General features: G+C 36.7%; 1 protein-coding gene across 8 annotated transcripts in view; it reads right to left on the bottom strand.

Moving 5' to 3' along the window:
• Window positions 1-4,605, bottom strand: part of LOC306880447 (afadin-like) — a 118,670-nt gene extending 114,065 nt beyond the window's left edge. For 4 of the 8 annotated variants that reach the window (XM_079433953.1, XM_079433957.1, XM_079433955.1 and 1 more), the window contains exon 1: window positions 4,191-4,521. In XM_079433953.1, the coding sequence (XP_079290079.1) occupies window positions 4,191-4,292 (102 nt within the window). In that variant the 5' untranslated portion in view covers window positions 4,293-4,521. Of the gene's footprint in view, window positions 1-4,190 lie in introns of all 8 variants that reach the window. The other 4 variants (XM_079433952.1, XM_079433950.1, XM_079433951.1 and 1 more) reach the window with 4 other exon arrangements.
• Window positions 4,606-15,146: the final 10,541 nt, after the last annotated feature.

Here is a 15,146-nt window from a genome sequence, read left to right as displayed (position 1 = left end):
ACTGCCTGATAATCACACGTAGAATATTGAATCATTTTCTGCTTTTAGCTGCAGTAATAACTAAACCATTCATCACTTACCTCTGAACAGCCTTCTTTACTTGACTAATAACGTGCATTTGTAACAAATAATGAATGTTACCAGTTTTATTAGTATTATACATAAACTCTTAATTTAATGTTGCCTAAAATTAAAAGAGTTCTGGAATCGGAAACCCAGCAACACATTCTAGTGCAGGGGTGCACCAACTCGGTCCTGGAGGGACGGTGTCCTGCAGAGTTTAGCTCCAACCCCAATTATCACGATGTTGAGCCAACATCGTGATTCCAAGCCACGACCCCCACAATCCGCTGCATCCCAGTACCGTGTTCGGAAAGAAAATGCCACGTAGCCTATCACGGGACCCCAAAAAGGAATAAATACATGATGGGACTAGGATAATATATTTCAGTAGCCTAATTTCTCTCGCAGTTATATCATTGGGTAATTATACTGTATATAGCCTAATATTGTAGGCATCAGGGAGCCGCTATTATGCCTGTCACTGAAACTGCTTTTTGCGTGATCGCTTTTTAGTTTCTCTTTCACTTTTGAGATTCACAATTGCAAGTACTCTGTTTATACTATGGAGTGGCAGTACTTACCACACATTTTACAAGATCAGATGTTTGTCAGTTGTGCTTGGGATCTGCAAACACCATCGTCTCAAGCTGGTCGCACAACTGATGAGAAGCTCAGCGCTGCGTCACGTCACGTCTTTACATTGTTTTGAATCGTTGCTAAACGCCGCGAACAGACACCGAATGGTGCCACCAGTGTGCGTACGCTCATAGAAAATGTGTTTGAATTTTAAAGATGTGGAGCGACGCTGCTCTTCTCGTCCAGCGTGTGACCAGCTTCAGTCATCTCTCCTTATTCTGTCTGTTTATGTGGTAAGTTAAATTTTATGTACTGAAACAGGCAACCGTTATTTGTTTTCCTTGCCGTTCTGAATACAGATTTACGCTTCTGGCACACCCCCTAACTCCACCCCTGTCCCTCGATGCCATCGTCCATCGCGATGTTTCACTGCAGACATCGTCCGATGCCAATTTTGTAGACGTCGCCCAACCCTACTTTGCATTTAATATGCTTTGATACAGCACTCTGTGAACAGCCACTCCTTTCAGTAATGACCTTCTGTGACTTACCCTCTTTGTGGAGGGCGTCAATGTTTGTCTTCTGGGCCATTGCCAAGTCAGCAGTCTTCCCCAATATTGTGGTTTCAAAGAACAAGAAATACCCAGAATTTATACTGTAGAGATGCTCGTTTAATGAAACTCATATAAATATTCTAATACAGTATATTGAGATACTGGATTTTGACTTTCATGAGCTGTAAGCTCTAATCATCATCAAAATTAAAACAAAAAAACTTTTGAAATTTCTTGCTTTACATGTTATGAATGTAAAATATATATGAAAGTTTTTCACGATATTCAAATTTTTTGATTAGAATGTACCTGTATGGGAATGGAATCCCAAGATATCAGTAGGGTGGGACAGTCAGGCCCATGAAACTTAACTACTGTATAAAAGCAATGTTTAATTTACATTTAATCACTTAATAGGCGCTTTCTCCAAACTGAATTACAAATGAGTAACATTGCAAGTAATTTATCCTAAACAGAGTCAACTTCATGAAGACAATGCACACATATTGTAACATGAAAAGTTGTGCAAAACAGGAAGACGCCACAGATACAACATGCAAAACAATCCCTATTACAATCCCAGAAACCCAAGCTGATAAATTATGCATGCAATAAATGACTAAGCTAGTTAAACACACTTGCTTATTTATTTAATGTATAACAATGCACTTTTTATAACTGCCATGGATCTCCAAATATGATCTGTAAACACACTGCAATCCCCAATGACTGTGATATTAAAGCTGACAATGAAAGCACAGCATGAGATTGTCTAATGCACTACTTCACAGGATAGAGCTACAAAACTGATCTTTATATAAACTGATCAAAATTTCAGACCAAAAAAAGGCAATTACGATCCTTCTCTTTAAATCTTAGAATATCCATATGGACATGCTTACATGTTAGTATTACAAAATGCTTTTTTTCATGAACGCATCTACCTATTGCTAAGCCAATATGCTTTAATGGAATAGTACACAGGAAAAAGCAATATTATGGATAGAGGACTCATTAGCTCAAAGTTAAAAACATCTTAAAGATGAATTATGTTTTATTATAAACATACACTTTTTCACTTCATATGTAAATTGATGGATTGGAGTCATGTGGATTATTGTGATGTTTTTATCAGCTGTTTGGACTCCTTCTGATGGCACCCATTCACTACAAAAGATCCACTGGGTGAGCAAGTGATGTAATGCTAAATTTCATTTCATCGCAACTCGCTGGATGGCTTGAGGATTAGTAAATTATCAGCAAATTTTCATTTTTGGGTGAACTAGTCCTTTAAAATCCGGTGGTGTTCAGAAAGATAGACTGATAATCAGTCTTTAATGGTTGGTCTACTGATATACTGCATCATTTGGGTCTCCAAAAATAAAGCACCCTTCAATGCCATTACACCACTGTGCATTCAACAGTAAATAGTAGCGGTTCACAGGTAATAACCAACTTATTTAATGGATTGTTTACATAAATGATTCCTTACATAATAGCCATTCATTCTCAAGTGAGAAACGCAAAGCATTTTAGGCACAACAGCCCAAGTCACAGCCCAAAACAAAGATAAAAATAAATATGCAACCACTTAGATTGCAAAGCAGCTGCATACAGTATATCAAGGCATAAATAATTATTATTATTGGAATTTATTGAATACATTAAAAATTATATACCTATTTAGTTTCACAATTTTCATTATATTTATGTTTTGCAATTTAATAACTACAATAAAAATCAAAAATCAATTCTGCACACTGGCTATTAGAAGAAGAAAACAATCAGTACTGGATATAAAAAAAATAAAAAAATAAAAAAAATAGTTATTACACAATGTGCCAGGGAATAAAATGTGACAATAGAAGCAGGCTTGCAAATCTGCTGTCACAATTGGTTGGAGGACTAGACCATTACGTCATCATCTGATCTTCAACACTCCTGCTGATCTTAGGAGTTTGTGCTCTTAAAGGGGGTTCTCATTAAGGTTCTGTTTTTCCTAATCACACTCTACAGACCAAAACAAACCTAATCTAGGCTTTTATTATGTCACATCAGCAGGTGCCCCAGAGGCTGAATATCACTTATGCATGAATTATGAAGGGCCAAAGAATATTCTCAGAGCCTACGGGGGGGTTCCAGTAAATCAGCAGGGAAGACCCCCGACCAGCTTTACCGCAACCCCCTTCATTCAATGCATTCATGCACTGCCCGCCTAAAAACACTAATTCCCTACCAAATCTGGCGTGCAATCCAATGCATATGCCAAAGCATATGCATGCAAGACCAACGCGCGTTAAACACCCCATTTATCCCGCGATTGTTTGCTAGATGCATCTAAAATATGCTGAGCTAATATTTAAGCAAAACTAACAATGCACTGCGGAGTGACAACATGCATGACGCTTGCGTTGTTAATACCTGAAAACATACACATTGCAAATAAACGAACAGCTACCGGTGCATTTCAGGTTAACGTTACATCAATTATATGACCAGTTTCTGTTGACCATCAATTGACATCCTAACCGAACAAACCATGTTTATTACATTCATCTCCAACATCATCCAGCACTATTATGCAGCTGGTCAGATCTAATCTGACAGCTTTGCATGCATCTCTGTGCTACAAACAGCAAGTACCGATTTTAGCCCCGGTAAATGACCGGCTGGTGCCTGGTAAGAAACGTTAAAACGAATAGTTTCGAACAGCAACAGGGACTTTTCATACTAGACTATTTATGCTTTACTACACCTCTCCAACATAGCCGTAACCTGCCATTAACTGACTCAAAATGCATTAGAGAAGTCACAACAAAGCTGCCGCCGTGATTTAGCCGTTCCAGAGCCACTTGTACGTTACAAAACGAGAATCTATGACAGATCATGCCCACGTTTCTTTACTATAAGACGCTCGCGTGCTGGGGGAATGAAGCTCGCGGCGCGAAGCGTTAAGATCGCTGCGGCCTGCGCTCGCTGGCTGCTCCGCGGACTCACCTCGGTCGGTTGGCTGATCTCGAACAGGTCGAGCCGGTTGGCGTTCCAGTGGTTGATGATGTCGGCGAGTTTCCGCCGCTCCTCCTCTCGGCTCCCCGACATTCTCAAATCCCGACTAAATCTAGAAACAATCCGCCTTTCTCCTCGCTGGTTCGGTTTTATCCACTCAAACGGGCTTCTTATCCTACGACCTGAAATAAAAGTAAATCTGTTACACCCAGAAACTGGGCTTTCAAACGCGGTTTCTGTGGTGAGCGTCGCTCTTTCCCGCAGTCGCCGGTTAACGCACCTCAGCTCTATCGTCGACCGCTTGTATTGTTTCCGCGTTCCCGGCTCTGGTTTGTCTTATCGCGCTCCGTGCGCGCTCCCTGTGGCAAAGCGGTGCGCGCGCCCAGTAAAGACTCCAGTCCAGACTAAATTCACGAGGGACGCTGACGGGAACGCGCACGGGAACAAATGTGACAAAACCAGTCAAAAGGGTCAATCTTTTTTAATTAAGATTTATACATCATCTGAAAGCTGAATAAATAAAATCTGAGGGTGCAAAAAAATCTAAATATTGAGAAAATCGCCTTTAAAGTTGTCCAAATGAATGCGTATTAGCCCACTAGTCAAAAATTAAGATTTGATAGGATATATTTATGGTAGGAAATTTACAAAATATCTTCATGGAACATGATCTTTACTTAATATCCTAATGATTTTTGGCATAAAAGAAAAATCGATAATTTTGACACATACAATGTATTGTTGACTATTGCTAATATAACTAAAAAGTGTCCGCATTTTTTTCCATAGAGTGACTATTTATGCTTTACTATATCTCTCCAACATAGGACAATAGGACAATATTTGGTTGAGATAAAATATTTGAAAATCTGAGGGTGCAAAAAAAAATCAAAATATTGACAAAATCGCCTTTAAAGTTTAAAGCAAATGAAGTTCTTAGCAATGCATATTACTAATCAAAAAGTTTGTAGTATTATATTAGTATTATACTTAGCCTAAGTACACTTTTAGAATATCTGCATTTTACTTGAGTATTATTTTTTCTGGAAACTAAATGTGAAAGACAAATATTGTACTTTTTACTCCACTATATTTCTATCAAGGTCCCCAAAGTAGAAAGTCGTTGCACCTTAAAAAGTTGGAGGGTGATTTTTTTTTTTTTTTTTTTTTTTTTGACAGCCTATCAGTAATCACTGGTGAATTGATTTCCCAGCATTACCTGAACACTGACCAGTTGCAAATGTGATATTTATTTACAACAATTCAATAATTGAAGTTAATATTGTGGTATATATTAGACACAATATTGTATTGATTTTGTAAAATTGTGTATTTACATCAAATTCACTGTCCACTCAGTTCAACTGTGGATGAATGGCTACACAGAATGGCTCACACCACCAGAGCGTTGTGAGATCACTGCCATCCTGCTTTTGTGATTTGTGTGTGTATATTATTTATATATATATACACACACACATACACACACACTCACCGGCCACTTTATTAAATACACCTTGCTAGTATCGGGTTGGACCCCCATTTGCCTTCAGAACTGCCTTAATTCTTCGTGGCATAGATTCAACAAGGTGTTGGAAACATTCCTCAGAGATTTTGGTGCATATTGACATGATAGCATCACGCAGTTGCTGCAGATTTGTCGGCTGCACATCCATGATGCGAATCTCCCGTTCCACCACATCCCAAAGGTGCTCTATTGGATTGAGATCTGGTGACTGTGGAGGCCATTTGAGTAAAGTGAACTCATTGTCATGTTCAAGAAACCAGTCTGAGATGATTTGAGCTTTGTGACATGGTGCATTATCCTGCTGGAAGTAGCCACACTGTAAACGATAATGCACTGTTGACTTAGTAAAATTACGTTCATCTTATTTGTTTCTGCTCTGTTGACATTACTCAGTTTGATCGAGTTTTTATTACTTTCTGTTACTTAAAGCATTGCAATTAAGTTCAATAAACTTAATTTCTTTGTGTTCAATGAAAAGGTCGAAAATGTGGCTTCTTTGTGCATGGCATTTTATAGACAGAGGTGCACATTTGTTTTTCAGCCTGTTCTCATAAGAGAACATGGAGATGTGGTTTGGTCCTCACACTGCACAAAGTGTGGCCCATTAAATAAAAAAATAACAAAAATTTGTGCCGTCAAGCGATTAATCACATTCAAAATTCAATGTTTTTTACATAATATATGTGCGTATACTGTGTGTATTTATTTTGTATATATAAATACAAACACATGCATGTATATATTTAAGAAAAATATGTTTATATATTAAATATATTTATATATAACATAAATCATAAGAATATAAATGTATATAGCCACATGTAAATATTTTCAAAATATATACTGTATGTGTGTGTATTTGTGTACATAAATATACACAGTACACATACATTATGTAAACATTGATGTTTTTATTGTTTTAGTTAGCTGTATTTTTTAGTTATTTTTAACCTAATCAAAATAACAAATAATAATAAAATAAAGAGATTAATTGGAATGCACAATGAAAAAAACACGATTTTTGAAAATTGATAAAAATGTAGTTTTGCAAATGAACTCCATATATATATATATATATATATATATATATATATAAAATAAATAAATAATAGAGATAATATTATTGCACTTTATTTACTTCGTTTTTAAAAAATAATAAAGTGTGATAATACTATAATACATCATTTTAAATATTGTAAAATAAAAAGTGAGTATTAAACCAGTGGATTATGCATTCTTCTTTCATGTGGTCGAATTGTTGTAAGTTATTTACTTTGACAGTCTTGCAATATGTAAAGAAAAGGTAGTGTAATTGTAATGTTTGAAGTGTCTTAAATTAGTCCCAAAAAGGCCACGTTTCATTCTGAAAGTGTTCACTAACAATAACAATGTCAATAACACCTGATGTGCTTGTTACATCGCAAGAAGTATGGCATCTATGCTAATATTAGTCTGTTTCATTCTTATTCTGAGGTCACTGTAGCCACCCGGATCCAGTCTGATCAGATGTTCACTGTAGCCACCCGGATCCAGTCTGTATCCAGATCAGATGGTGGAGACAACTCTATAGCCCTGAATGTCAGCTGAGACCCCGTCAACTAGACGAGCCCCAAAGACAGATCCCCAGTGAAGGCCTCATCAACTATACGGCCATTGGCACAAAACCTCAGCAAAGACCACGGTGACAAACACAGAATGCTTTCTACCAAGGTTTTCTCCATTTCTGTCACCTTTGGCTTGTTTATTTGGGGACACTTCATTTTTGGGAATATTAATGAGTTGATTGCAGAGACACTATTTGAAGGGAACTGAACTGAGCTGGATGATGATGATGACATCACTGAATCAACGATGAACTGACTTTAACTGAAGTATTGAGTAAAGTCAACTGATCGCTTTTTACAGTGCATCTGAAGATGGGTACACTGTAGTCATAAAGGGATGGACATGGTCAGCAACAATACTCAGGTAGGCTGTGGCGTTTAAACGATGCTCAATTGGTACTAAGGGGCCCAAAGTGTGCCAAGAAAATATCCCCTACACCATTACACCACCACCACCAGCCTGATCCGTTGAGACAAGGCAGGATGGATCCATGCTTTCATGTTCTTAATGCCAAATTCTGACCCTACCATCTGAATGTGGCAGCAGAAATAGAGACTCATCAGAGGCAACGTTTTTCTAATCTTCTATTGTCCAATTTTAGTGAGCCTGTGTGAATTGTAGCTTCCGTTTCCTGTTCTTAGTTGACAGGAGCAGCACCCGGAGTGGTCTTCTGCTGCTGTAGCCCATCTGCTTCAGGGTTTGACGTGTTGTGCGTTCAGAGATGGTTTTCTGCATACCTTGGTTGAAACGAGTGGTTATTTGAGTTACTGTTGCCTTTCTATCATCTCTAACCAGTCTGCCCATTCTCCTCTGACCTCTGACATCAACAAGGCATTTTCTGCCGCTCACTGGATATTTTCTCTTTTTCGGACCATTCTCTGTAAACCCTAGAGATGGTTGTGCGTGAAAATCCCAGTAGATCAGCAGTTTTTGAAATACTCAGACCAACCTGTCTGGCACCAACAACCATTCCACGTTTAAAGTCACTTAAATCCCTTTTCTTCCCTATTCTGATGCTTGGTTTGAACTTCAGCAAGTCATCTTCACCACATCTAGATGCCTAAATGCACTGAGTTGCAGCCATGTGATTGGCTGATTAGCAATTTGTTTTACCAAGTAATTGAACAGGTGTACCTAATAAAGTGGCTGCTGAGTGTATGTTGTCAACTCATTTGTTTCATTTCTACAAGTTTTTAACATTCTAAAAGCACTTTACTCCAAAGATACTACAAGTCAGTGTATTCAGTAATGTATTGTAAGCTGTTTCAGAGGCATAAGGTATTGCAAGTATTACATACAACAATAATAAAACAATAAAAATATGTACGTTGGCATAAAAAAGGAAATTTACTTTTGGTACTTAAGTACTTTTAAATGCAAGTACTTCTGTCTTTACAGCTTTCACTTGTAATGGAGTAATATTTGACCAGCAGTATCTATACTTTAACTCAATAATACAGTTGTGTACTGCATACATACACATACATACAGCTGCTCAGTCAAACAGCATCATGATAGACCTGGCATGGCCAGCTGTGCACATCTGCAAAGCAATCAGCTCAATGAAGCAGGACAATCCACCAGATAAAACTAATTCAATATGAGCCTGTTACATCACCATCATAGAGCTCTGAATTATTATTCAGATATAGACTGTTGATAGACCTAGACTATTCTGAATCAGTTTTCATTTCAAAGATATGGTTTTTCAAAACCCTTGGTCCTAAGTATTACACATTGCGTAACTCATCCCAAACTGTTTGAGCTACATGAATTATACCTGTATTGTGTGGCTTGTCTAAGTGATCTGTAAAAATCTAGGTAGATTTCTTTTACAAAATGTTGCTACATGTTAAAACAATGACCCAAAACAAAAGGTCAGACAAAACTCATGCAAAAGCATCACCAATTTACTTTTTGTCTGATCTCAGTTTTACAACTCTGTAGGAAGATTCTGTCTAGCGCTGCACTTTGATGGTCTGGAGAGCCAGACATCAATTGTCCATTTGAAGGGAAAATTAAAGAGAAGATAGAGTGCCAAATAAATCATTATTTGCTATCTAACTGATATGTGCGTTATGAGTCAGCGTTCTTTGTGGCAGCTTTCTTCACCTTATTTCATATTGATGCAGATCCTGGGGCAGAAACTGACAAAGCACAACTGGAAAGATCTTATTAAAAGCACTGTAAGTGATTCTTTTGAATACCACACATAAAATATCCCTGCTACCTAATCCGCAAAAAAATCTGTCCTGAGAAATCACAACTGTTTCTATGACTGTGCTCAACTCTATAAGAAAATAATCAGAAAACTATAGCCATCTGAAAATCATATTTTAAAGTAAAATAATATTTACAATGTTGAGAGAGAAATTCTCAATTCTATTACCAATGAACTGCTATTTGTATAAAAAATTGTACCTGCCAAATGAGTAAATAAATATTTGTAGTATTTTCTACATATTGTTGCCCAAGAAACAGCTACCTACTAATTTTTTTAAGAAGATTTGATTCCCCTCTGTTGCTTATGTCTCGCATGAATCTTTTTCTTTATTGGCAATATGCTATGGAAGCCTATTTCTGCCATTTATTGAAAAAAATAAAAAAGGTAATTGCGACTTTTATCTCACATTTCAGTTTTTTTTTTATTCTAAGAATTGTGAGAAATATAAAAAATTATGACTTTCCTTAATTCCAAGTTTGCATCTAGTAATGTTGACTATTATGAGTTTACATCTGTTTTTTTCTGTCAGAAAAAAAGTCCTTGTGACTCTTTATGTCACAATTTTGACTTTTTTCTGGCAATTGTTGGTTTATTTTTCACAATTCAGACTTTTCTTATCAGAATTCTGAGTTATCATATTTGTGAGTTAACATCTTGCAACCATGACATTTTTCTCAGAATTACTATAGTAAGTCTGAGTTTGCACCTTGTGATTGTTCAAGTTCAAGTTTATTTGTATAGCGCTTTTTACGATACAAATCGTTGCAAAGCAGCTATACAGGAAATTAAGTTTCCACAATATATTTATATATTGCAGAACCTTAATATATTTAACTTATGGCAAAATTTGGTAATTCTGTATGTTGTCTGAGCTTTGGCATCCTCTGAGGTCCTCTGAGGGGTTGGCATCATCTCTTCTCAAGTGTTTGGTCATCTCAGATCATTTAAGGGTTGGATCCAGACTGAAGCTTCTGTAATTCCTAGTTACCACGGGATGTTAATCCTGTGGCAGAAACAGAGAAACAAATAGAGACATAATTAGCGTAGCTGCTGTTCCATCTAATCAAAAATGATTTGTTCAACCCAAGCTAAAGAATAATAATAATGTACATTTGATCAGATATAACTGCAGTACAAGATTATAAGATGCATTATGTGAATGATTGGCTAAAGAGATGTGTCTTTAATCTAGATTTAAACAGAGAGAGTGTATCTGAACCCCGAACGTTATCAGGAAGGCTATTCCAGAGTTTGGGAGCCTTTAGTGGACTTTGCCATCCTATGTACTACCAAAAGTCCAGAGTTTTGCGACCTTAGGGTTGCTGTCCTGTATAACCTAAGACAAGTTAGGTTATACAGGAGCTAAACCATTTAGGGCCTTATAGGCAAGTAATAATGTTTTGTAAATTATACAGAACTGAATAGGTAGCCAGTGCAGAGACTGTAAAATTGGGGTAATATGATCATATTTTCTTGACCTGGTAAAAACTCTAGCCGCTGCATTTTGGACTATCTGTAGCCTGTTTATTGAAGATGCAGGACAACCGCCTAACAGTGCATTACAATAGTCCAGTCTAGAGGTCATTACTATTAAACTGTGAGGGAATATTTAGATCGGGTGGCGTCTGTTTATTTATTAATCTAGCCACTGTGCTAAATAAGAACCTTGGATTGTTTTGGTTATTATCTATGAGTTTGCGGATATGCTCTACCCTGGCAGCTTTTAGAGCCTGTCTATAGCTGGACATACTGTTTTTCCACGCAATTCTAAAAACTTCCAAGTTAGTTTTTCTCCATTTGCGCTCAAGATTACGAGTTTCTTTCTTGAGAGAATGGGTATAACTGTTGTACCATAGCGCAGTACGGTTTTCTCTAACCTTTTTCAATTTGAGGGGGGCAACAGCTTCTAATGTATTAGAGAAGATAGTGCCCATGTTGCTAGTCATTTCGTCTAGTTCATGTGTATTTATGGGTACACAGAGCAGTTGAGATAAATCAGGCAGGTTATTTGTGAATCTGTCTTTGGTGGCTGGAACAATAGTTCTGCCCGGACGATAACGTGGAGCCATATAGTTAATATAAGTAATACGCAGCATGCACGATACAAGGAAATGATCAGTAACATCATCACTTTGAGGTACGATATCTATATCAGTAAGATCAAGTCCATGCTATATAATTAAATCTAGACGTTTTGCTTGACTCCAAAAGAGTTTATTAGGTCAGTAAACGCAAGTCCTAACGCATAATTTGTATTATCAATGTGAATGTTAAAATCTCCAACAATTAGCACTTTATCAACATTAACCAATAGATCTGAGATGAAATCTGCAAATTCTTTTAGGAAATCTGAATATGGCCCTGGCGGTCTATACACAGTAGCCAGAGCAAGAGATGGGAGAGATTTCTTTTGCATATCTAACAGTGTAACATTAAGCAGAAGTATTTTGAATGCGTTAAACCTCCTGTATCCTGTTTTCTGAGTAACATTGAGAATATCACTATATATTGTTGCAACACTGCCGCCACGACCAGTCTGACGGGGCTCATGTTTATAACAGTAGCTTGGTGGAATAGACTCATTTAGACTTACTGGCCTTACTGGCTTGGGCCCTAACTAGTGATAACAAGGCGCTCTGATTGGTTTTGTTTTAGAATGTTATAGGGGATATATTCACACGTTATAGAAACGAAAATGATAGTGTATAAAATTGTTTTTAAGATGGAAAATAGACGATAAAGAATAAATTTGATGGAGCTCAAACTCAAAACACGCAGTCACAAATCAGCACATGCGTAGATTGTGACAAAAGTTGTGTTAAAAAAAATTCTATTTACCTTTTTAATTTTTTTTAGCCCAAGGTGGAAACAGGTTTCCATAATATGTGGTTATATGTAGTAGTGAGGTCAAGGGTAACAATAACAATAGGTAAATCACAGTGTCTCAAGCTGTACTGAAATATCTGTGGCAGAAACAGGAAGCTGGTGAGAGCCAAAATAATATGGTTTCCTGCTGCGGTCTGCGGGGTGTCTTCTTAACACCGGTTTTATTTTATCTCCCTCTTCCACATGTAGGCTACATACACATGCTTACTTTAAAGCTGAAGTTTAAGACTGAACTTTGAACTCAGAAATGTTCTTCAAATGTCATCTGAAAGCACTTAGGAGATCTTTACATCTACAACTTTCTTCTGTGCTAATAGGCATTATACAGAAAAGCATGTACTCTAGCAATAAAAATAGAGGAATGTTCATGCTGCAGGGTGGAGGGGGAAGGAAGGTGCAACAAGGGCAACATCCTGCATCCCTCATGCTGCCTTGCATATATTATTTCATTACATTAATGTAGACAATCAAGTGTCACTGACAGATCAGTATGAATTTATACTGTATGATATTTATTCAGAAGGATATGTTGCACGGTGGATAAAACATTTGCTAAAAATGTGCAAAATAGACAAATTAAACGTATTATATATTTAAATTTTAGTTATTAAATTAATATTGCATTGATAGATAGATCTTCATTTTTTCACAATTACAGAATGGCTGTGAATGCAGTTACATGTTGATAATGCTGTAAATGTTAGGTGTGGTACTCCTCTTACTTGGAAAAAAGTGATGAATATGAAGTTAGGAACTCAGTGTCTTGAGCACATTTACTTTTTAGGGACAAAAAAATGAAAGCAGCTGTAACTAAATATGACACACCCTGAGCTTCTCTGGAATATCATTCATGATTTAATAAACTCCAACTCTTCTTTTATATCAGCATGCTCGCAATGGTAATGCCCCACATTTCAAAACTAAATATTTCATATGGGACCAGAAAAACATATTATGCATTTTAAGTAAAAAGAGTAAATGCATTCACCTGTTTTTTTTGTTTTGTTTTTTTGCTAAATTGCTTTAAAAAAACTGTAGACATGACATTTGCACAGAACAGCCCATACTAAAGCACACGGGACATGCATAAACAATCTGGGGACTGACAGCCATGTGTAATGCACTAATCGATGTGAAATACTGTTTGCAACCCCTTTTTTATGTGCATAATGAGACATATTTCTGAGTTAAATTTTTCATATCATGATGACTTAATCACCATAATTTTAAATATCACCATACATTCGTATTCTATCTCAAGGTGCTGCAAGTTGCATGTCTTAACCAGAGCCACAGAAAGAATTAAGTGAAACATTTCTGATCCACCCAGCCATCTGTAAGCCATTGAACTCAAACCCAACGAGACTAATTACCGACCATGTGTACTCATCTTCTACCCACATACATCACTTTCTCACTGAGAGAAAGCTGGCTGAATCTCACATACTGTGATGGAGAACAAGCTCTGTTTCAAGGCCTAAAAAATGACAGATCTGAAATAAAACTTCCATCAGGCTTGGTGTCCATGCAGTGGAGTCCAAGCTTATGTCGTATTTAACACTGCGGAGGAATGTGTTGAAGCTTTTGACACAGCATTTCTGCAGTTCTATAATTACAGTTTCACCCTGTTTTAGTTGGCAGAGTGCAATATTTTATGTCAGTTTAATTGGCTGTTGTATTTTGTACTACATTCTGTCATTTAGCATACCATGTGATATGTTTTAACATATCAACACCTCATACACCACCCATAATTTACAGATTGACTTGATTGATGGTACAGAAATGCACATACGTGTGAATATAAATGTGAATAATAGACTTACAGTATATTCCCCTAAACCCATTTCACACACTTTTATAATCAATTCAAACTCACTCTGATTTGACCCCAGTCGCACTGCATGCTGGGTAACCAGCAGTGCTATAAAACTGTATAGTTTTTAACACAGAATTAAACTTAATTTTTAGGAGTGGTCCACAAGGGCCTGTTGGGAAAACATGCCGTTTACACAGCTATCCCACACATCCTAATGATGATGAATATTTCCATCACACTGGAAACTGTTTAACTGTTTTAGTTCTTCTTTCAGTGCAGTTTATGGAAAAATCCAACTTTAGCCATTCTAGAACTATCTGTTTTTTTAAACTTTAAAGAGTGATGAATAAGAGATAGTCACACACAAAAATGTACATTAATAAATTACAGGGGGAAATTACATTTAGAGTGTGGCGGTTCATTTTCTATGTTAATTATTTTCCAAACAAAAGTAACACTGAATGTTAATTGTAAATATTAAGGTTACCACACATGATATAATGCTGGAATCCCAGCTAACAAGGAATGTTCCCAAGCTAATGTTCTGGCAAGGTTCTCTCAAAGTTAACACTCCCATGATGTTTGCAAAATGATTACACTCAATCTTCCCTTAACATTCGTAGAAAATAATATTTTTAAAACATTAAAAAAATGGATCTTTTGATTGTTCATTTTTCAATGCGGAAGTAAGCCGTTTTCTGTGAATGTACAATACTTCCAGTTCATTAGCCATTGTAGGGAATAATGAGAAGAATATCAAAGTGCAGTAAACAATAAACTTATTTGCACTACAAGCCAGTGTGTTAATAATTAAGATAATTTTGTTTTGTACAGCTGAACAGCTGGATGACACGGGAAGCCATAAACATTCAATTTACAAAATAA

Source organism: Barbus barbus, assembly GCF_936440315.1.
Source record: "Barbus barbus genome assembly, chromosome: 14".
NCBI lineage: Eukaryota > Metazoa > Chordata > Actinopteri > Cypriniformes > Cyprinidae > Barbus > Barbus barbus.
The sequence above is the reverse complement of the archived record's forward strand: the minus strand, read 5'-3'. Positions and strand labels throughout refer to the sequence as shown.